The following is a 23,640-nucleotide window of genomic DNA, read 5'->3' as shown; positions in this document are numbered from 1 at the left end:
TGCGTCTGCTCAGGGGTTGGTTTACATGGGCTGGTTCTGGTGCAAGGGATTGGTGGCTGCCTACGTGGCACTGGTGGCTGCGTTGGTGGTGATTGCTGGCCATGTCTCGCCCTCCTTCTCCTCCTGCGTCTCCTCTGTGCTGCCTGTTGTTGCTGCTGTGGTTGTATCACTATGGGCGGGTCCTCCTGCAACATGTTTGATGGTGCTAGTGGGGGCATTTTGGTGTGGGAAGGGGTGTGGTGTTTCATTGTGCGCCTTTTGTGATGGCCAACTCTACATTGGCTACGCCGAGGGGGGGTTGCGGTGTGTGGGTGTGCTCAGTTCATACTGGCACAGCCTCCTTTGACTCCACCTGTGGGGTTGTGTGCACCTGTGGCAGCTGCCTTGTATCTTGGTTGCTGTTTGCGGGTGGTCCGCGATGCCTGTTTTTCCGGCATCATGCAGCCCGTTATTACCGTGTTCGCGATGCCGGTATTTGCATGTTTGCGTGGGTTGTGATTGCCCCCTATTACCGGCATGCGGTATTTACTACCTGAGGAGGCGCGTGTACGCGCCTGTGCCGCTATTAGCGGTACCGTAAATAACGGTGCCGTTAATACCGGGTTTGTGGGTCAGAATGCTACGGAACGTTAAATGATGCCGGTATTCACATACCGGCATCATTTTTCCCTTACCGGCATAACTCGTAATGAGGCCCATTGTCTGGTCAATAAAGATGACAGAAGCATTCAGTGTACTGAAACATGCGATTAACATCACCCCATTGCAAGCAACGGCAGATTAGAAAAAAAATGTTTTTGTTGTTCTCCGATTCTAATGGTTACGTGATGACAGCTGTCCACACTCAATTAGACTACAAAGGGGCACACACATATGTCATTTTACAGTGGTCATTTAGACCCAGTAAAGCAAGGACATTTCCCATGCGAACAATTATTGGCAGCAGCTGCCTTTGCAACTGAAAAATCAAAAAATCATGAACACTAACTATGGTTTGCTAAGTGACTCTTGATGTAGAGCATGCACTGTTTGCAATTTTGCAAAAATCAAAATCCATGCTCACAGGCTATGAGGTAATTCTGTCCTCCATTCAAATTGTGAGATGGTGCATTGTCAATTTAGCTACTTTTCTTGCAGAACCTGTGGAGCAGGGAGGTTCTGTGCATGGCTTTTCAACATATACCGATTTCTATGATGATTTACCACATGTTGAGGAACATGCATTTACGGGAGGATAGATATTTTTATTGGTGGGCCATCAACGATAAAACAGAATACTGGATTAAGGCACACAGGAGCAACAGTGGTAAAATGGGAAGATGGGGAGTTTGGAACAGTGGCTAAAAAAAGATTTCCAGCACTTTATTCTGCACACACGGCAGAATTAATAGCTCAGATTTTGGCATTAGAAATGTATTGAGATACCCCTGTAACAATTTATTACAATTCTGCACAGTCAATGCGACAACACATTTGGGGCAGCCATGATGGAAAAGGAGAGGTTGTAAAAAATCTTGCAGTACGCCAGTACAACATGCTCAATTATTATCCAGATTAATTGAAGAATTGTTGGGCCCTGCAGCAGTCGCAGTGGCAAAATGTGCCACCCACACTAATGGAACAGACATAATAGCACAATAGTGTAGCAGATTCCGTGGTACAAGAAGCATCCTACATGCCTGAGATATTGGAAATGGTAACAATTGTAACACAACAACAAGTACAGATAACAGAATCCAATCATGCCCTACCTCTAATACAAATAATAGAGTTGTAGGGATGCATGCCCCAACATGAGCAGGAGCCGTGGACTAGGGGAGGGTGTGTTTTGTCACCCACTGACCTACTATGGAGCCAGAGCATTACAGGGAAACCAATCATGCCACTGGAGCTAATGACAGTTGCCCTTGAGAAGCTGCACTATCCTACACACACATCAAAGGAATATGTAACAGTATATTTAAAAGAGTGGTTTGTTCCTAATTTAAAGGAGTGGGTGTCCAAATTCATAACAAATTGTGTAGTTCTTAACAATATACTGCAGGACACACACTAAAAACAGTGACAGCAACAGTGCCTCGCCCATTTGGGCCCTTTCGCCATTTGCATATCGACTATGTCGATATGGGAAATAGGTGTAAGATATATCGCTATATGATCATTATGGTCTGCCACTTCTCCCATTGGCTTGAAGCAGGTCCTTGTGCTCATTGTGATGCAAAATCAGCAGCAGAATTCTGCATACACAAGATATTCCCCCCTGGGGTATCTGTGAAGTCCTCCAATCAGATAATGATCAGCACTTTTTTAATTATTTATTCAAAGAGATAAGATCTATAGTGGTCATAATACACAAACTATGTTCAGTTTATCACCCACAAGCCAACAGATATTATTGAATGCCTCAATGGTCTGATTAAAGAGCACCATGGAAAACTGCATTACCCATAATAAAAAACTGTCTGCACTGCTTGCCAATTGCCCTCTTCGCACCGAAGAATCAACCAAGCTCTGACACATGAAGTTATGACTGGCAGATGAATGTATGATCCACTAACACCTGCACATGAGTGTTTAAATGCTGAAAATGCAGCACCCGTTTTAGGCAATGAATTTCATGAATATTTTAGGGCTATAACCAATTCTCTTAGTTCATCTCAAACCAGATAACACCTCAACAACAACGACCAGCAGAAGCTACCGGAGAAGAGGAAACACCATCAGGAACATACATTCTGCTACCCCTACCACAGCTTTATCCAGGGAACTGGGTGTTGATTAGAAATGTTGTAAGGAAGTGGAATCATCCTAGATTTGTTGATCCATTTGTCATCAAATATGCCACACTGACTGCAGTGAAACTCCAGGTTCATAAGTGAGCGGTCCATCGTTCTGATGTCAAGAAAGAAAAGACTAGCGCTCCCCTTTATGAAGACAAGGAGGGCAACTAAAGAGAAGTGTCATGAGATATAATATAACTGTTTCAAACTATATGCGTCCACTTATTAACAGGGACTCAGAACTTGTTATTACACAGCACAGGAGATGCAAAAGATTAATGGAATGTGTGCCTTGCATAGTATTTATTATTGTCTTCTCTTTTTTCTCTCTTTCTTTTTTGGGATGAAATATAAATAGTTGGTGAAACAACAAGGGATTAATGATTTAACAATATGGGAGTATGACAAGGACAAGGAGAGAGGTCTGTGACCCTGAAAGATTTGAGCGAGGTACACATGATGGATTCTCTAATGAGATTGAAAATATGTGGTATGGCCATATGCAGGTAATGGGGAGAGAGATCGAATGAAACCTGCAATGTGTGCTATCTCATCGCCCATGCCACAGGCGCCCCCAGACTGTCTACACCACATGAAGTAAAACCTGAGATGGCACACTGTCTAGTTAATCTTGCCCTATTCAATACAAGAGGGTTATTCTAGGGACATTCGGCACATGCAAAATGGGAAGAAAATTCAGTTTTTGTTGATGACTTTATAAAATTGGAGAAAATGGCAGATATATCAGGATCAAAGGAAATTGGAATGCTTTATACACTGGAGTGTCCACACATGGGGAAGTTACATTTACTTTGAATTAAAAAAATGAAAATGAAATGATATTTTATTTATATTGCGCTCGTACACAAGTATTTCGGAGCGCGACCAGGCAAAAAGGGAGGGGAACAAGGGAGAACAAAAAAAAAGAAAACAGCAATCTTACTAGGCCCAGTGACATTTAAGAAAGAGCAGGTGCATGGAAAAAGGAAAAGGGGAATGTGAATGGAAGGGGGGGAGTGGAAAGTGCAGAACAGTTGAGAGAAAACAGCCCCAGGTGCACAAAGGAAAGTACTGCCTTGGTGCACACAGAGACCACAGCTGCACATAATGGGGATGTATTTTATAGAGAGAAATGGAATGAAGGGATAACTGGATGCAGAAAAAAGACAATGGTTGGATTAGCAAAATAATTGGTTGCACACTTGAACAATATATGTCCAGCAGACTGGAGACAATATGCAAAATTGTTGAATTGGAGAAATGCAAAAAAGAACTGATTTGCATTTAACGCCTCATACACCCTTCTTTTTATTTCAAATATAACAGATCAAAGTGGGAATGAATACTGGAAGTAAAAGAATAATCGGCATGTCAGTCTTTAAGTTGAGACAGCATCCCTCATGGAACATTATTGGTCCTGCGTCACCCAGGCCTATAAGCAGCTCCCACCAAAGCGGAGTGGCTCTTGCACATTAACAACTCTTCATTCCCCAGCATTGATGGTTCCACAAAGCCACGTCGTTTCAATTGCAGATCACCCCTCCTTAACTGATGTGAACTATCGCACAAGTAGTAGCTCTTTGACATTGCAAAGGAGTACGAGAGAACATTACTTTTCACAATCATCTTCTGACAGTTTGGCGGTAATCCCTACAAAGTATAGGCTTTTCAGCAAGGTCGCTGTCTTTTTCTCATCGCTTTTAGCACCTGGAATTCAAGCAGCAATGAAAGCTAAATGGGTACAGATTACCAAGTGTGAGCAGCTCCAGCTTGCTGATACTACATAGAAAGGGCTTAATTCAATAAAAGAAGAGTTTAGGGATGTCAGATTAACCACTCTCCAAAATGAGCTCGCCCTACACCTCCCTACCACTATGTAAGGAGGTGTATGTGCAAAATTGGAACAAAGCTACTGAAAATTCGGCCAACAAACGATGCACAAAACGGCTGCCTAACAGATGTTATTGCTGCCGTGCACACTTTGCACACTACCATGGAGGAGGAGAGTGGACCAGTTGTTGATGAAGTACTGGTTTCCATTCTTATTGTCTTACTCATAAGCCTCTGAATTCTACAAGTGGTTTTACGGTATTTAAAGGGAGTAGGGAAGAAGAAAGCACAAGTGCAAATGTTGTCACTTACATTAGGATATTATGATGCCTCTGTCCTCTCGATACATGCTCATACAAAAACAGACCAGTGGAATGGGAGAAAGAAATATGTATGGTTGCAATTGGCAGTCCCATTGGCCCCCCAGGCATGCATTTTACCCCTGCCCCAGACTCTGAAAATAATAGCCAACACTAGTTAGAATATGATGCAGATGGAGAATGTTGTTTTATGACATGTCACACAGAGGAATATACAGCCCGCAGAGGAAGCCTAAAGGGAGTGTGTAGTGTGTAGACTGTAGGGGGGGTGTCTGTACTTCCGCTCTCGATATGGTAGAGGAGAGGCACAGAGGATCCCAGCCAAGATTCTCTATTATTGGTAACGTACTCGAGCAATCAAGGCCTAGCTTCTCAGGAGGTGATGCAGGCTGGTTCTTAAGTATGGTGTAGTCCCCAAACCCCCACAAAGGTATGTCCACATACTGTATTACTGAAAACACAGTCTTTATATAATTAATATTCAAAGGTATGTACACGATCACAATAACGCACTTTTTACTCGGAAATCAACAATGATAAATATATACAATTCTAAAGTGGTACCACCAATGTTATTAAATCTCATTAAAGTGCATCAAAGGTACAGTTAAAATGTCACACAGATCAATAACGAGGGAACCAGCAATAGAGATAGGAAGGAACGTAAGATGGTTGAAACAGTAGGCAGAATGCTGGCCTCTACCGGTTCTGTGTGGAGATCCCCCCACCTGGGCAACCTGTAAAATAAAGATATATAGCACAAGCCCAGTCCATATATTGTTCAATAGCCTTATTTCCTCCTATAATCTTTTACCCCCCCAATGTACCTGGTGGAGTAGAGTTCTTCGAAGACGCGTCGAAGGATCCTTCTTGAGTGTCTCCCTTTAAAGCAGGAGCCATGGATCGCCGAGAGGCGTCAAAGATGGTGAACTTGTCGTCAACGGCGGCGATGAGAAGTTCAAGGGTGCCGAGACCCCGATGTCGATCCAGGCGGTGCTCGTCAGCGACGTCCTGCGAGGATGAGGTGTGCTGGGCACCTCAGTGATAGATTGTTCAGTACCGCCAAGAGTTTCAGAAGAGCTGTGGCCCAACGAGGCGACGAGTCGTCGAAGTCTTTGTGGCCTTCAGGTGGCGGGAAACCCACCGGCGGATTCTGCTCGGCGCGTTGGTCGTGCTCGACTTTCTCCGGCGGGACAAAGCAGTCGACGTTGCGGACAAGGGAGTCCTTGGATTCAAATGTACTTAGGCAGAGGAGCGGGCGGCTCCGGTCGTCGGCGGCACGGCGTCAAGCAGTCCCCACGGCTGGGCAACACAACTTCAACGGAACTCCAGCGGTTACACAAACCTGCGAACCCTGGTCGACGGCAATAGACTTCGACCCTAGCGAAGTCCGGGTGCTTTGCTTCGTTCGCCTCAGCGGTCCCGTCTCGGGTCGGCAGCCTTTCGAGGGTCTGACTTCCAGGGAGCTTCGGCGAAGGTTAGCGGTGCTCGATGGTCCCTCGGAGCACGGGAAGAGGGCGCCTTACCAGGTCCACTCTCGGATCTGTCTTCGACGAGTTCAGCAGCTTTCAGATCAGGTCGAAGCAAATGCAACAGCAAGTCTTCGTCTTCCAGCTGGGCAACGAGGATCAGCAGTTCCAGTTACTCTTCAAGTGTAGACACAGCTTCGGAACGCTTCTGAACAATTTCCAGTGGTGAGAGGTCCCCAGATATACTATCTTGTCTCTCATCCACACTGCTGGGTCACTCTCAGCAGCCAATCATACAGAAGGGCATTCATGCAGTCAGTCAGCCAATCAGGCACACAGTGCATTCAGGCCATCCTCCTCCCTCTCAGACACTCACAACAAGGAAGGTGGATTGGGTCAAGTACTCAGCCATTCAACACTACACACTGCATTCAGGCCAGTTTCGGGAAGGGCTGTCTCAGTCTTTGTCTCTCATACCAGAAACCAGACAGCCAGAACAAGAAGTGCATATTGGTCACACACTCCATTCACCCAAAAGAGAGAGAGCTGCACCGCCAGGAGTCCCAGATGAACTCCTGCGTGGAAAATATGAAAGAACACATGAAAAAAGGCAGTAAAGGACAAGGATATGGAGGCCCCGTCCCTCCGATGCATTTCCAGCATCACATGTAGGACATGTATCCCAAAAGATGCTTATTATAAAAATAATGGCTGCAGGTGTATTGGTTATTAAACTAACCAGACGGGGGAATATAATGGTGCAAATGTGGCAAACATCACATCATGCATCACCCCCTGTGAGGAATCTGAGGGCCTCCTTGCTTCTTTCCCCAAAATATCCTCCCCCCAGTTGACCAGGAAAATGCCATCACTTTTGGATCCTGACCCTGGGTGTGAATATTCAAGGGAGGATCACCTGGGAGGAGGAAACTTGGGGAGTGGTGGTGAGGCATCCTTGGGTGAGCACAGTATCCCTCATTTCCCTTTCATCAGGAATCAATTGTCCCCCAGACATTTACGGGGTATTTCCAATCCCTTCCCTTTTAAGCTAGAAAATCATCTCCCCATATTTACCATTATAGTACTGAGATGTGGAAGAGACCACACAGGAACAGACATTCATTCTTTATTAGTTTCAACACCACGCTGGTACTGGGACAAGGAAGAGGGATGCAGAGTACTAAGACCGCTGTGTAAACAACATGAATGGCCTGCAACTGAAACTAAATGGGTGGTATAAATGGTCAGCTTGGGTGAGGCTAATGGAGAGAACAGGAACTCCCGTGGATTTCTTGCCGATGGAGCGAACGGAGGAAGGAGCTGGGAGACAGGTATCTGAGGCATCGTGGAGCTGCATAGTCTTTTCAGCGGAAGCAGACTGTGGCTGGGGGCCATCTGGCATTCTTGGAATGTCTCCGATGACAGGCTGCCAACCACCAAGAGTCAAGTGGACTCCCTCTCCAACAGCCTAAGGTGTTGGCGAACCGAGAACAGGGGCCTGCGGAGCTGGGAGCAGCAACCACGAAGAATCGAACAGAGCAGAGACGGGCAAACAAAGACAGTGTACCCAGTGTGTCAAGCCAGTCTGCGTGACTCGGGGTTGATGTGGTGCGAGCCGCAGGCTGAAGGAACATCAGAATGCTTGCGAGAGAGCAAGCAGAATCGGTGGCAATGCAATTGCCGCATCAGAAAGGTAAAACACAGATGCTGAATACATATAATGTTGTATAGATTGATGAACTTCATGAAACGAGCGGTTTTGAATGCCAAATTGAAAAGGCAGCAGAAAGACCGCAGAAACAGAAACAGTAAAGTTGAAAGTGAATGAGAAACCCTTGAGCCAAGTGCAAATTCCCAGCAGAAGCGTGAACTGGGAATGTGCCATTACATCATTTTGAATATGAATGAAAAGCATTTTGAATACCACCCAAAAGAAAATGATAATGAGTGTATACCACAGCATGGAAAGTAGAGGGACATGTTCTCTGATACAAAGGAACTGTGAATCAGATAAGCTGAAGAAAGCAAGAATTTGTAATGAGTATAATGAACTGTGAAGTGTTGAAGTTGAGAAAAAGCAAGCACTAAAGCCATAAGGAAAAGAGGAATTGCACAAGTTGTGGCAGACTATGAAATGTTTGTGATACTTCAAAAAGTGAATAGTGGCAAGACAAGTGTTGGAAAAGACTGCCAGGATATACCTATGATACCACTTTTGAGCTGAAGCCGTGGTGATGCAACTGTGTAAAAGAATTCAATCAGGTGTGTTGGTTATGTGACCTGTAATGGTTGGACGGCGTGTTCGGAAAACTGCTCCTAGACCGAAAAACACCCCACTCAGGAGAAGGTTTATGGTTGAATATACAGAAAAGCCTGTGCATTGGGAACTTAAAGAGTTGAAATGTATGATTTTGATGAAAGAGTCAAGAGCCTGAAAGCTGGGAAGAATCTCAAGGAATCATGTTGTCATGAAAAAAATTAGACTTGAAAGCTTCTAGAAGGGAACCGCTTTTTTTTATTAATATTGAACTATTTGGAATCCTGGGGAAGGGAGAACCCCTTTCCAACCAAGTGCTTGAAGAAGCTCTGAACTTTTGTTTGAACACTTCTTTGAACACATTCATTTGAAGCTGACATCGTTACACGGTATAGGCAAATATAGGTTTTGGACACAGACAGACCTTTACTTTGGACTTCCTGACAGAGAATATCCTTATTTAAGTAGAGAAATCCCACCTTAGCATAGGATAAGGTAGGCCTTATCCCAACCTCATCGTGATTTGAATAAAAGATTATAGCCCACACTTTACTCTGTTGCCTGTGTCTACTTTGTGATGCCTTCACACTGCCATGTACCCATAACGTGAACGTAAATATAAGATAAGGAAGCTCACCAATGAATGGTTTTATTCCTTTTATTTATGAAGCCTGAATACAAGGAACACACTAACACAGCAGATTGTATAGAAACATTTCAGAGAGGGGTTTTCTTGACAGACAGTAACTGTTCACTTGGACCAGCATCATGACTCGTGTGGGTCACAGGTGCCTTTCTGCAATCTGGAAAGGGAGACCAATTGTTGCCTAAACCACCACAGGCTAAAACCGAATGCGCTTTTTTTTTGTATCCTGGAATTCCAGGGGCCACCGTAACCTGTTTACCAACTGTGTCTTAGGACAATTACTTAAAATATGCCATTTAATCTATCTTCAAGAAATTTGGCTAACAGAAAAACCCTTGTTTGACGGCCACGTGTCCCATTTCCAAGCAGCTCAAAAAGGTGCCTGGGTCATCTCTTGGGGGCTCTACTCAGCTTATTAAAATAATGTCTAGGATTAGTGGCTCTAGGGGGTTTTTAGTCTCTCATGTTATGGTGAAAGAAGAGATGAAAAAATGGGATTTTGTTTTTCATAAATTTGTATTTGCACAAGGGGAACACAGTGTTAGATGTAGCTTTGGACAAATTTACCACCTTCATAATTGGCTGGTGCATTAGAGTTAGAGGTGGTTTTCCTATTGTATTGGGTGATCTTGATGCCCATTGTATAGTCTTTGACCTAGAGACAACAGAAATTGCCAGGTTGGGCTATTCTAATGTGCGGCTGGGAAATGGTCCAAAATGGTTTTGAGTCTCCATAGTCTGGGGCTTAAAATGTTTAATGGTTCTGTCCCATGCAATATTCCTCATAATTATACGTGGAACAACAACACTCAATTGTTTGCGCCATATTCATCCTACCATTTTAAGCAACCTGTATGTTTCTTGTGGAGATTAAACTCAAGGTCGAGTGTGCTAGCCTTGATGGACCTCGCAACCTTTTGGTCAAAACTGCTGGCAACAACATTTTGTGAAACCCTCACAATAGTGATCTGGTCAATGACGTAGTTGCTCTTTGATTGGATGATGTTAGGGAACATTCTCCAGAATGGCTAATTTCCCTTACCTACTGAGTCCCTCAGCAGCTTTTCTGGATTTCTAGGATTTTTTTTTCACCTGGTAAGAGTGTGAGCCTTTTTTCCCACTCTTACATGTGTTTTGCTGTGTTTGTTTAACATTTTCTGTTCATAGACTGTGGAGCCTCACCTACTCCACAGACATCATATATTTACTGTGTGTTACACAGCACCTTCAGTGCAGTGACACAGGGTTGTCTTTTAGACTTCCCAACTCAGAAGTCCCCCAGAACATATAAAGTTGCCATTCACTTTATTAGCCTCTGCAAACCCACAGACCCAGTACACTCTATCTTACATAGAGTACTGGAAAGGGTTAATACTTTTCCCTTTTTGTCTGTTTCTCTTGGAGTGTTGTTTCGCTCTCTTTTCATCAAGACTTGGCTGGTGACAGTGGTAACTACCCTATTTTTCCAATCACGGTTATCTTAAATAACCTTGGTATTTTTTTAGGCTATCTTGGTAGCCTCAAACTTAAACCTGCTAGACCATATATGTTTTATTTTGGTTCCGGCTGGGTTTATCCACCATTTCTTTTTGAAAACGTCTTTCTCATGTTCTACTCTGAGTGCCAAACAAGGTTTGGTTCCTTGGTTCACCGTCTTTTCGCGGGCTTCTACGCAGAAGCCCTCCTTAGGTGCTTGGGTTTCAAGGAGCGCACTTTTTATTTGTTGCTTTGCTCTGCTGCTGGTTTCTTCCCTGGGCAGTGCAGGTCCCTCCAGACACTTTTGTATGTCTGGGGGGGACAGGATGTGAAGGAGGGGTTTAGTTCTCCCTGCACAGGTTCTCCTTGGAGACCCATGTCACACTCTGAACTGATTGGCTGTGGTGACTGTACAGGTGGGACAGCCACCCTGATGTGTGATTGACAGCCAGGCTGTGCGAATGGGGGAAACTGCATAAAAAGCAGTTCCCTGGGTCTGGAAAGGCAGAGTCACCACTGGAAAGAAAGAACCGATGAGGAGCTGACGGAAGTGGACCCCTACCACGCCTGAACCGCCCAGTGAAGCCCTGCTGCAGGTCTGAATCCTTTAACGCCAATGAGAGAGAAGATCCTCCAGGAATCTTCTTCCCCTGAGCTGGTGGGAAAAACCAGTTCACTCAAACTGCAAGCCAGGACTCCCTCCTCTGGTCGAATTCGCTGTACAGAGCTACAGTGGGCCAGATAGCCAGGAAGGTTGGACCCTGCTTGGGTTTCAAGGAGCGCTCTTTTTATTTGTTGCTTTGCTCTGCTGCTGGTTTCTTCCCTGGGCAGTGCAGGTCCCTCCAGTCTTCCTACCTAATGTTAGTCCGACACTCGCTTCAGGAACCGTGAGCCTGCAGGAACTACCAGGAACATCCACCTCAGCTACAGCTTCTTCTCCATTTAAAGGTACTGTGCTAATCCGGTTGTTCGTTTCGTTCAGCCGCGGTGAAAGCGTGTGAAATCTTTTTCCAATCTGAGGGTTTGTCCTTCTCTACTCTTTAAACTCATTAGACGTAATAATATTGGACTATTCGGATCCAGATATTTTGATTTCACTAAATCACTCATTGAAGTAAGAAACGCGCAAATCTATTGTGAAGCCACTCTGCCTGCTGTGAAGTCTAACAGAGAGAAACGCGTGCCAGTTTGAAAGTCTGAATGCATAAAAACCAATACTGAATTGCTGTTAACAGGTATTATTCTGAAAGATGCTAATCAATCATTGACTTATAATTGATTGAGGATTGGTGACACTAAGCAGAGCGTGGGCAATTTTCTTAAAACACAAACATCCACTCTACTTGAAGGAAGGCGGGAGACCTTTGCTGTGGAGGCTGCAAAGTGCCAAGGATGAGGACACTCATTGAAACTCCAGACCTGGAGCGCCAGAGCAGGGTCTCTGTGCAAGGGAAGGTGGAGTGTCTCAGTGAGGCTTGCTCCGTGATGTCCAAGAGGACCGCCAAAAGGGGCAATGCGACTTGACGGGGCAGTGGGTGGGGACTGCACATCGGTCAATCCGGTAGCAGTTTAACCCGGCACAGGACCAGGATGAAGTATTTTCCTGATGCACAACCTAAATAAGCCAGTACTTGGATTGAAAATCACTTTCATGATGACACGTTCAAAATATATGCCCGATTAAAACTATACATCACTTCGTTGATGCCAGTGGAGGTATGGTCACAGCTTCCCTCTGACTCCATCACTGTCTGCATTACTTTGTGGCCTTGGTAATTCTTGTAGTGCTGCCAGAATCACTCTTGTGTGCCTGTAACAGCACCTAGCCAGATGCCTCATGTGTATATCTACCGTGTGCTTGTTCCTCAGCATGTACAATCCATTTTGTCAATTTCTATTTTAATTGTGAGGGGACTGCTTTTTTTCACTTTTAGGGTTGTCTTTTGTCCTATACCAAACTGACCATGACTGGAAAGAAAACAGAGTATGCTAACAAATCCATTTACATTGTGGTGTGGTAAAAAAGTGGCAATAATTCAGTTATTGGTGTATTTTTAGGTGGTAAACAAATTATTGCCACTAATCCTGCACTGCCACAGCTCGAGTTTAGAGGTAAAGTGGAGTATTTACCTCCATATAAATGCTGTAGGTAAATTGTCCACCTAAACTTCATAAATTGGTGGATTTACCTGGCGGTATTTCCACTCAGAGTAAATCAACCAAAAATCCCCATAGAATGCCGTGGAAGCCACATATGGGAATTTACACCACTATACCTCCACTCCTACGCCTATGCTAATGTCACTGGCCCAAGTGGTGGTAACAGTAAATTAGTTTAGTGGTGAAATGGCAGATTTGCCATCGATTTACCCATGTCTATACATCACAGGCCTCAGTCAGTAGTGAGTTGTCATTGTTGCTAAGATTCATTCATCTTTTAAGATATCTTACCTTTACACTCATCCCACTTTTATTCCTGTACATGGTCTTGTGGGGGCAGCGGGAGGCATTGTGGCAGAGCAGTCATTTGAACACATGGGTCCAGATCAGAAATTGGTGCAGAGCAAAATGTGCCTATCGTGTAGTGAGCATGACAACATGTCACACGTAGGCTTTGCCCTTTCTGTCTCATAGTTTGTTTTGTTGAACAAAAGTGCAAGGAAAAGTGCCAGCCTGAGAATGACTGGGGAATGGGTGATGCCGGGACATGATGAATTGCCTAAAGGGGGCAACTGCCCCCCTGTCCTCCCAGATCTGACACCTAAACTATTAATCACATGGGACTGCACACAAAATAACATAGCATTAAAATATATCCTATATATCATTACCATGAGTTAATTACAGATCACCCAAGATATGCACCCTAAAATGAACGTCAAGACACGTGAAAGGAGTGAAGGGCATTTATATCATATTAAGACCACATAGAAACTTCATATCATTGTAATATGCTTGTGGGTGCCAGCAGTGATCAGAAAGCCTCCCGTCAAACGTTGGTTAAAAACACTGTTGCGACTTTGCCTTAGTCTTACTCATCCACAATTGTTGGTTGCGATGATCTTTCTTTAACATTTCTTTTTCTTTGCAGATCAGTTATTTTTCCTCCAGTCCCGTCTTGAGTGACCGGAACCAATTTCCTTCCTTTTTCCGCACCATCCCCAGTGATGACTTCCAGTCCCAGGGACTGGCTCAGCTGCTGGTGTACTTTGGCTGGACCTGGGTGGGTCTCCTGATTGAAGACAATGACTATGGCCAACAGGGTGTTCAGATATTGAAACAAGAGCTTGCCAAAGCTGGAATCTGCATTGCTTTCTCAGAAAATATCATCCTACACCAGGCCGACCGGAATGCCTTGCACATTATACAGGTGATTGAACACTCCACCGCCAGTGCCGTTGTCATCTTCTGCAGTGATGCTGGGCTGATCCCTTTAATAGATGAGATGGTGATACGCAATGTGACAGGGAAGACCTGGATCGCCAGTGAAGCTTGGTCTACATCTGCTCCCCTTTCCATGGAGAGATACTCAGAATTCCTTGCTGGCACAATCGGATTTGCTATTCGAAGTGGAGTGATTCCAGGATTTGAGGAGCATCTCACCAGTGTCAATCCTTCAAGATCTGCATTCAATGGTTTCATGGGAAAGTTTTGGGAAGAGATTTTTGGATGCAAATGGCTTGACGATAAGCTGGCCATTGACATTCTCAATAACACGTCAGCTCTGTGCACAGGGGATGAGAAACTGGAGGGTATTCACAATGACTATACTTTTGTATTGAATGCAAGAGTTGCATACAATGTCTACAATGCAGTACATGCCATTGCTTGGGCCTTACACAACCTCACATTCTGCAAGAAGACTGGATCTGCATTTACGTATGGTAGCTGTCATGATAAATCAGACTTCAAACCATGGCAGGTACAGTAAACCCCTTCTTTTCAATTGCCAGGGCCCATAGACAAATGATCTAAATTCACAACCTATTGCAGATATCATTATTTCATTTCTATAAGTCCAAATCTTTTCTAAGTCCTTTGCTATAAAAGAAAAGTCAACCTATCTTGTTAATTAAATGCATTAATTATACATAATTCCACAAAAAAGAAATAATAATATCCCAAGTGAATCATGCCAGATTACTCCAGCTTCTAAGAGACGTGATCATAGATGCTAATATTATCAAATTCAATAGTACTCAATGTATCAACCTCAGAACAATGAAGGACTGAGTAAATGTTGTGGGGGACTCAGCATTCGCCAACGACCACACATACCATGAAACACAGAGCCACCATCATGTTCAACCTTTCTTTATTCCTCTTACCTCTTGACTCCTGTTTCCCTTCCCCTGCTCCTCCCCTTCCTCCTAACCGTGCTCTAGGTGCACTCTGGTCTCTTGCCTGGGGTGTGGGTTGGCATGTCGAGCTTGTGGGTGGTCTTGTCCTGCACCTTCTCTGAAGGTGACCTTCCTGGCTACAGCGCCAGCATGTTCGTCCAAAGGCTGGGTATGGTTGTCTGTGGGTGTGTTTCCACCCTGGCCCGTGGCATTGCTCTGTGTCCGGGCATTCTGGCCAGTGTCTTCTCAGTTTCCTTCTTCTCCAGGGTCGAGTGGGCTCAGAGTATTGCGGTCGCTCTTCCGTGAGGGCTGCGATGGCGTTGCGTTCTACTTTCCTTTCAATGGCGTCTGCCTGTGCGTCAACTCTCTCGTACGTTTTTGCCAGATTGAGTATTTTCACTAGGGGTAGGGGTTTTATGAGAAGGTGTTTTCCTACCTTCTGCTGGAGACGTATGATGAACTCTCCAATGGATTTGTGTGGACGTTGACTGTGTTGGTTGAATGCAAGGCGTTTGTAGTCTTTGTTGGATCCTACTATGAGTTTGTCGTTGATTGCATCGAGGAGACGTTGGTACGTGGTTTTGTCTGTGGCTGGGATTGTCTTGATGATGTCCTTTACCCCTTTTCTAACCAAGTTCCTAAATATGCTGAGTTTGTTTGGCGGGTCTTTGTTCCTAATTGCTCCTACAAAGTCTTCAAATTCTTCAACCCATTCCTCCCATCTTGTTCCTCGGTCGTGGTGCGGGATCAAGGCGAATGGGTTGGGCCTTCTCATGACGGTGGCATATGACGTGAGGCCCAAGTCTGCTAGGGTTTGAGCACTTGCGTCGACATCTGCTTGTGCTAGGTCAGTCATGGTGGCCGGTGTTTAGTTTGGGTATGGAGTCGCTGTGCACTTGTGTGCGGTCTTTGGCAGCAGATCTCGGTGTTTGGTCTTTTGGTTTGTATGGGCGGTGTTGCTTTTACTTTCACTGTTGTCGGTCCTGCCTGGTATGGGTCTTCTCTGCTGCTGGTACGTGTCAATTCGGGCAGCTTTCCATGTCTGTCTTCTTTTTATTTCCTGTGCATGTCCTTCTCTTCTGTTGACCTGGGTAGTATTGGGTCCGCCGTGGTGGTCAGTGGCTGTCCCTCTGTGGGCCTGAGGGTCAGCGCTCCGTAGTCCTCGTACAATGTTCTTGTGACCTTTGTGTCACAGTGGCCAAATGGGCGGGGTGGTGGGCGGTCACTTTTAATCTCTCAAGTAGCGCGTTGCCCTTAGTTGCTAGCGTTGGTCGGGGCAGTCAGGGTGTTGGCAGGGTGCTGGATGCACCTTTGCGTGCTTATTCTTATTTATGGGAGTTTCCCATGAGTGCGTTGGTTGGGGTAGTCAAGGGGGTTAACAAAATGCTGGGTGCCCCTTTGTGTGCTGGCTCTGGTTGGTTACTTTTGTTGCTGCTAGGGCGCAGTTCTGGGCCATTCTCAGGTCACTTAACTCCTGCACAGCGTGTGTTTGTCCTTGCTGCTGTTTTGAACCTGGTATGTGTACTCGTGGGTTGTGAATGAGTCTACTATAATTTTCGTCCCACTTTCCTTTTTTTTTATTTTAAAGGTGTCACGTAATGGGAGACGCGGGGTGTGATTGCGAAACCCCACGCTTGTTTATAATAATGTCACAGACGGGAGACGCGGGATGCGCTTTCCCCACGTGTCTTTACTATGCTTGCACTTGCCGGAGTACCTTGTGCGTTGGTGGAAGCGTCCTCTGCGATCCGCTCACCTGCAGTCTTCTGTGTGGCCAGGATGCAGTGGTCGATCCTAAAGTGTGGCGTCGGGATGCCGCAGCGGTGTTCTCCTCTCTCCTGCTGGGTGGCTGTGGGGGATGCACACACGGACCACCCGAACAGTGCCTGTGATGTCTCTCGGGCACATGGGCCCTCTTCACTTGCAGGGCTCGCGGGCCCTCTTCTGACAGCTGGGCACATGGGCCCTCCTTTCCGCTTGCCAAGCAGCTGGACAAACGGGCCCTCACGGTGTGTCGGGCGCGCCGGCCCTTTTCACTTGCAGGGCACACGGCCCTTTTCCTTGTCACAGGGTGCATGGGCCCCACTGCTGGGCGCACGGGCCCACTTTCACCGTTGGGCTCATAGGCCCACTTTCACTGCTGGGCTCACGGGCCCTTCCACACTGCTGGGCTCACGGGCCCTCCTCCACTGCTGGGCTCACAGGCCCTTCCACACCACTGGGCTCACGGGCCCACTTTCACTGCTGGGCTCACGGGCCCGCTTTCACTGCTGGGCTCACGGGCCCTTCCACACTACAGGCGCACAGGCCCTCTGTTACTGCGGGCGCGCCGGCCCTCGGTCACTGCGGGCACATGGGCCCCCGGATGCTGGTGCGCATGCAGGTCCTGCACCTGTACTCCTCCGTTGCACGGCTCACGGGCCCTCCGTCTTCCTGTTCTGCTGGGCGCACGGGTCCCCATTGGTGCTGGGCGTCCGGGCCCTCCATTATTGCTGTGCGCACGGGCCCCCACTGCTGCTGGGCACCCAGGCCCTTCTACCTCCCGCATGGGGTGTCACCTGTACCTTTTCCTCCACGGCGCAGGACGTTTCCCCTCGTCGCCAGTTGTTGTGGGGGACTCAGCACTCGCCAGCGCCCATGCATACCATGAAACACAGAGCCACATCATGTTCAACCTTTCTTTATTCCTCCTACCTCTTGACTCCCGTTTCCCTTCCCCTGCTCCTCCCCTTCCTCCTGCCTCCCACCCCCTCCCATAGTCCTGGGCTTTCTTCTTAAAGGAGCTCTGTCCTTTTTCCACTTACAACAGTAAACCTTTCCAAAATTCTACCTTGCAAAGTGCACCCAGACCCAATGTCTGAGTCTTAGCTTGTAAGTAAGCCATAGAGGTAGTGATTTTAGCGCTTTGCCTGGGCACAATGCAAGCAGAAGGATCCTTGGATCAGAAAGCACCGGGCCATAGACACACTACAAACACAAACATGGAATCAATGCAGGAACAATGGGAATCCCGAGGAAGTCATGGCTTCTTCTTAAGTAGTGTTTAACCTCTAAGTCACTCATCAAAAGTTTATCAACATTTGGAGCATGGTTATTTGACGGAACACTGATAAGCATGTTCCTATTCCCAAAGAAACTTTACACTAACTCATTTCTTACATAAATACATTGGGACCGATTCGTAAACTATTTTTTTGTGGATAGGATGTGATTGGATGTGAAAATGCACCCACTTGCACCAGAAATGTTGCACAAAGTTCACCAGAATGTATGTATCATGCATGCACAAACTCAGAGGCCCTCTTTTACTGTGATGCGCAGGTGCATAGCTCTGATTAATTTGAATAGCATCACAAACAAGATGCACTTGTACATTTGTCGAAAACAAGCTCATGAGGGGCACAATGCATGACACGGTGAATCGCTGCTGTCCCAATGCATATCTATGACTCAAAGAGGGATAGAAATGTTTTGGTCTGTTTTTCCCATTTCGCAATGACAGTCCATCTCACTGTGAAATGTGCTTCCAGCAACCACATGGACTCTGCAAGCCTGTTATACATAAGTGTCAGAAGCATGCTAGCGATATTATTTTATGCAAGGCGGCTGTATAGAAAAACCTGTTCGAAGAAGCGAAGCCCTCTAGAAATTAACAGGACACTTTTAACACTAAAACGTTTCCAGTATTGGGGAACCTAATAATAGAACCTCTTCTGTGATATTTTAAGAAGCCTCTTTTTTTGAGAATCCGTCCTATTGTGACCATCTTAGAATCTGCAAACGTTCATTAAACATTCATATTCACTGAAAGAGCAAACACAATTGCACGGTGACTCAGAGCCGAGTCTAAGGTGGGTGTTAAGTACCGAAAAGGTTGGAGAAAGCGTTAACAACCTTTGCGGTACTTAAGACATATTCTGAAGGTGGAGCATTCTTCTGAAGTCAAAATGAATGCACCACTTTCGGAATATATGTGGCGGGTTGCTAGGATAGGTGGGAAACCAACCCAGCAACTGCACATTCATTACCTGCCATTTAAGACGGGTATTCTTGTGGTACTCCTCCACTTTTTAATGTGCGTTAAATTAGCGCACATATACGGCACCGTTTCATAGGAAGCTTGTCCCTGAGTGAAGGTGGGTGGGTTAAGATTAATAATAGGCAGGTTGGGATGGGTGGGTAGGTAATTATTAATGTAATATGTGGGTAATTGTGAATATTGGCATACAGCTGGCACATTATTGTATTAAAGCATGTGCAGAAATGCTGTAGTTCTGGCGCCAGTGGCAGAAAGGGTGCTGTGTAGACTTCTACATTTCCGCAAAGGGCAATTTTAAGTCTACACAAGTGTGTACCTAGTTTAGACTGTTGTCTGAACCACAAGAGTGTGAATGGAAGAGTGTGCTATTGGGGAACGTGCAAATGAATGAAGGACTTATATACTTGATGAATGTGTTTCTCACATTGCCATGTATGTACATTTGTGAAGTTGGATTTCACTTAACGTACCTTCTGTTTGGTGGCGGATGTTAGTATGGTGGAATGGGTAGTCCACTAGATAATACTTAAGAGCACCATATGCGCTGTGATCAAATGGTGTGCACCACACAAGTGCACTATTATCCATAAGAAAGAGGGAATGAAGTGTGCTACCTGGGGGCACGATGGATGTGCATGCCTTTTGCCAGGTGCTGCAGCATGGGGAAAAGGGAGACACCATATGCAAACCAGGATTGCTGGGAGGCATCACATTTGCACCGTTATGTTTGGCCTTGTGTTGTTATTTCCTCTTTGAGCTACACATTTCTGATTGTTGTATGTGTTTGCAGCGTGTAGCTCACAATGTGGTGACACTTCGAAAGGTGCTGACTTAGGTAACCTGTTGTCGCAAATACATGAATAGGTGTGGAATGTGTGGTTATCATTTTCGTACTTCATTTTTTAATCTTTTCTGTTCAGGTGCTATATGAACATCAACTGCTAGCGTACACATACCCAGTAGTGTGTGCAGTTTCTACAAAGAACAGTGGCCATGCATATCCAGCACCCATGTCGAATGCTTTTGCAGTGCACTTTTTAGCTTGTCGTAAGCATGCCAAAAAATGAGCAACCTGTGCAACCAACAGTGGTGAATGTGCTGGCTGAGCTCCCACCTCCCAGACAAAGAAGAAGGCGTCCAAATAAAGAATGTATATATTGCACCAGGGTGAATTTGTTCAACATGTCATCCGAACACATCATTCAGCTTTACTGGCTGTATACTGATGCAATTATGTATTTGGTAGAGCTATAAAAGAAGGAGCTGGAAGGAAGCACCAATAAGACTACAGCTATTCCATCTTTTGTCAAAGTAATGGCACTGCTTCACATTTGTGTAACTGTATCGTACAGGGCAATGTTGCAATGGCAGCATGGATGTTGCAGCCAAGTTTCTGCAAAAATGTGCAAGTGGTTTTGGCTGCACTGTTACAGCACATATCCAAGTTCATTACTTTCCCACTTATGGAAGTTGAGGTTGCTGCTGTGAAGTGTGTTTTTTTTGCAATAGTTGTGTTCTCCAACATTGTAGGGGCAATAGATTGCACTCATGTGCGCATAGTACCACCCCATGAAAGGGAGAAAACGTTTAGAAATCAGAAAATGCAGTACTCAATGAACATTCAGATGACATGCCATGCAGATTTGCAAATGACTGATTGCTAAACCAACTTCCCTGGGTCTGCACATGATGCATTCATTATGTGTAGCAGCAACTTGCCCGTGGTAATGAGTGGCTTGTCGTCAGACATAAACTGACTGCATACCCCTTGAAACCGTGGCTAATGACACCAATCTTGAATGAAAACACAGCATCTGAACAGAAATATAATACAGCACGTATGAGGACAAGGAACACAATCGAACAGATGCTTGGCCTCTTAAAAAGTTGTTTTAGGTGTTTGCATGTGTCTGGAGGGGATATCATGTATGCTCCAGACACAGTTTGCAAAATTGGAGTGCTGTGCTGCATGCTGCATAATTTAGCCATTCAACGCTGACTGCCTGAGCCAGTGGATGGAATATCAGAGGAGGTGGACAAGGAGGAGGACCCCATACGCAATGACGAGTATGAAGACAATGGGCGCAATGTTCGTAGTGATGTAATTTTTTCATGTGACACCACTGGACGGTGGTCATTGCAAAGTTTGAACATAATTATGAGAACATGGATGAAATGTATGATTGTGCAACATGTGCGAAAATAGGACAACACACGTTAGTGCCATTGGGCCTCATTACGAGCTTGGCGCTAAAAAGCAGCCATTCACGGCATGCCGTTAATAACATGTCCGTCTTGGCTCGAACCCGCAAACAGCGGGTGATTAAGAGTGCCCGAGCCCCCAGATAAAGGCATCAATGAATGCGCACATAACGGCTCTGGCCTCGGCAACCCCCAAATAGCGGTACCGGTATTAACATAGTGCTAAGAACGGGCATGTTATTACCGGACCCGGAAGTAACATCATCGTGCCGGAACGGGAAATGGTTAGGCGGCCATGTTCAAAAACACAATTCATTGCCATCCTCCACATACAGGACCTTCAGCACCAGAACTCCTAGCACACCACGGACAAAATGTCGAAGTCTACCCAGAAAGGCACTGCCCGGCTGCGTAAACCACGGATCAAGGATGAAGAGCCGAACATGTTAGCTGACACCCTAGTGGCGAATGCTGATGTGGTGTCCTGCAGCGACCTCAGGCGTCCAGCCCAGTTGAAGAAGAAGGCCATCTGGGAAGAAGTTGGCCGGAAAGTAAGTGCAGTCGGCACCACTGCACGCACAGAGCGCAATTGCAAAAAAAGATGGGATGACCTCAGGCTGAGAGTTCGGAATATCCTGTCGGCCAATCGGAGCCAGGGGCTGGCAACTGGTGGAGGACCTCACTCACCAGTGAAATTGGCCAGATGGGAGGAGACTTGCAGCTCAGCCATAGATGTGGAGTCTATTGAAGGAGTTGGTGGAGCTGAGTTTGGCGTGCCAACATTGGCAGGTGAAGGTGAGTGTCCCTACAAACACATGACAACTAATCATCACCATTGACCTCCAAATGTGACAGCAACGGCAGCCAATAAATGGCCCATCATGCACACCAACACATATCCATATACACATGCTGGGCACACCACTATCACATCCCAATGCATGCTGCATGCTGCGCCCATACACAAATACACACCCGATACACAGATGACCTGCACGTGTCACACAGCACGTCACTCCCAACACACATCAAGGCCCAACAGCAGCCACCATGGTGTACATGTGAGCACCTGCACGATTCCAAACAACACCCCCCAACCTTGCATGTACCCAGTCCGCTGCGAAGCCAGGCATGCAACTGATCACATGGCACCACCTGCACAAAGACAAGCGCATGCGTGATGCATGCACCACCATCACTGATGCCCTGCCACTCTCTGTCCCCCACTGGTGCAGATGCAGAAAGCGAAGAAGCACAGTGAAAGGCACAATGCACAACACCAGCCAAAAGGGCAAGGTGGCAAGGTGATGGCACCGGACCATCTACATCAAGTGGACCAAGGGGCAAGCGGGACAACAACCAGTGCCCTACCAGCCACACTGCAACCCACACAGGACGAGCAGACACCTGCCCCTGCAACCCCGGACACACAATCGACACAGGCCGAGGACACATCTGGCATGGACGATGGCACACAGTCTGCTGCTGCAAGCACAATTGGGGAGATAGCTGCATCGGCACAGCATATTGTCGATGAGGAAGCTGACCCTGACAATGACGGCAATGCAGAACTCGTCCACTCAGAGCCTGTATGCCGAACATCTAGCTCGCAGGTCACCCCACAGGACACCCCTTGCCGGGATTCATCCGAACAGGGCAGCCATGGTGAGTGGTCTCTGACATTGCACAGCCCCATATTGAATGCGGTACCACCACATAACCCACCAACCACCACCCAAACTGCCATACGGGACCTTGAGGGATGTCTGTCCAGGATGGAGGGCCGGCAGGAGGAGATGCAAGGCTATGTCAAGCAGTACCTTGCTGAAGGGGAGACAGCACACCGTGTCATCCATGACAGCACTGCGGCCGTAATCCTGACCATCAGCTCAAGTACACAGCAAGTGCACAATGGCTTCAATGCCTTGGGACAGATCCTCACCAGGATTCCTGACAGCATGGAGCAGCGGCAAACTCCGGATTTAGGGTCACAACCATCTGGCTCATTGACCACGCCAGGGAGTTCCAGGCAGACCAGCCCCGTGTGCAGGTCCCTGCGAAGTGCATGGCACTCAGATATCCAACCCCCACCTCTGAAGGGGGCGCCACAGTAGCAGGGCCACCCTGCAGATTCTCTTTACGAATACATGCAGACACATGTTGTGCCATTGTTGACTTTGGGTGTTAGGGGGAGGGTGGAGGGTGGTGGTGGGTGTAGTACTGGGGATGTTGGGGGGTGTGGGGGTAGAGTGGGGGTGTGTGGGGGGAGGGTTAGGGGTGT

General features: G+C 46.4%; 1 protein-coding gene across 1 annotated transcript in view; it reads left to right on the top strand.

Annotated features, from left to right (window-relative positions):
- Window positions 1-23,640, top strand: part of LOC138468562 (extracellular calcium-sensing receptor-like) — a 179,556-nt gene that overhangs the window by 89,862 nt on the left and 66,054 nt on the right. Inside the window, exons 4-5 of the mRNA XM_069609023.1 lie at window positions 13,870-14,700; window positions 22,595-23,401. Of these exons, the coding sequence (XP_069465124.1) occupies window positions 13,870-14,700; window positions 22,595-23,401 (1,638 nt within the window). The remainder of the gene's footprint in view (window positions 1-13,869; window positions 14,701-22,594; window positions 23,402-23,640) is intronic.

Source organism: Ambystoma mexicanum, chromosome 1p, assembly GCF_040938575.1.
Source record: "Ambystoma mexicanum isolate Mex_15411 chromosome 1p, UKY_AmexF1_1, whole genome shotgun sequence".
Lineage (NCBI taxonomy): Eukaryota > Metazoa > Chordata > Amphibia > Caudata > Ambystomatidae > Ambystoma > Ambystoma mexicanum.
Note: the sequence above shows the minus strand (reverse complement) of the source record. Positions and strands in the feature narration are given on the sequence as shown.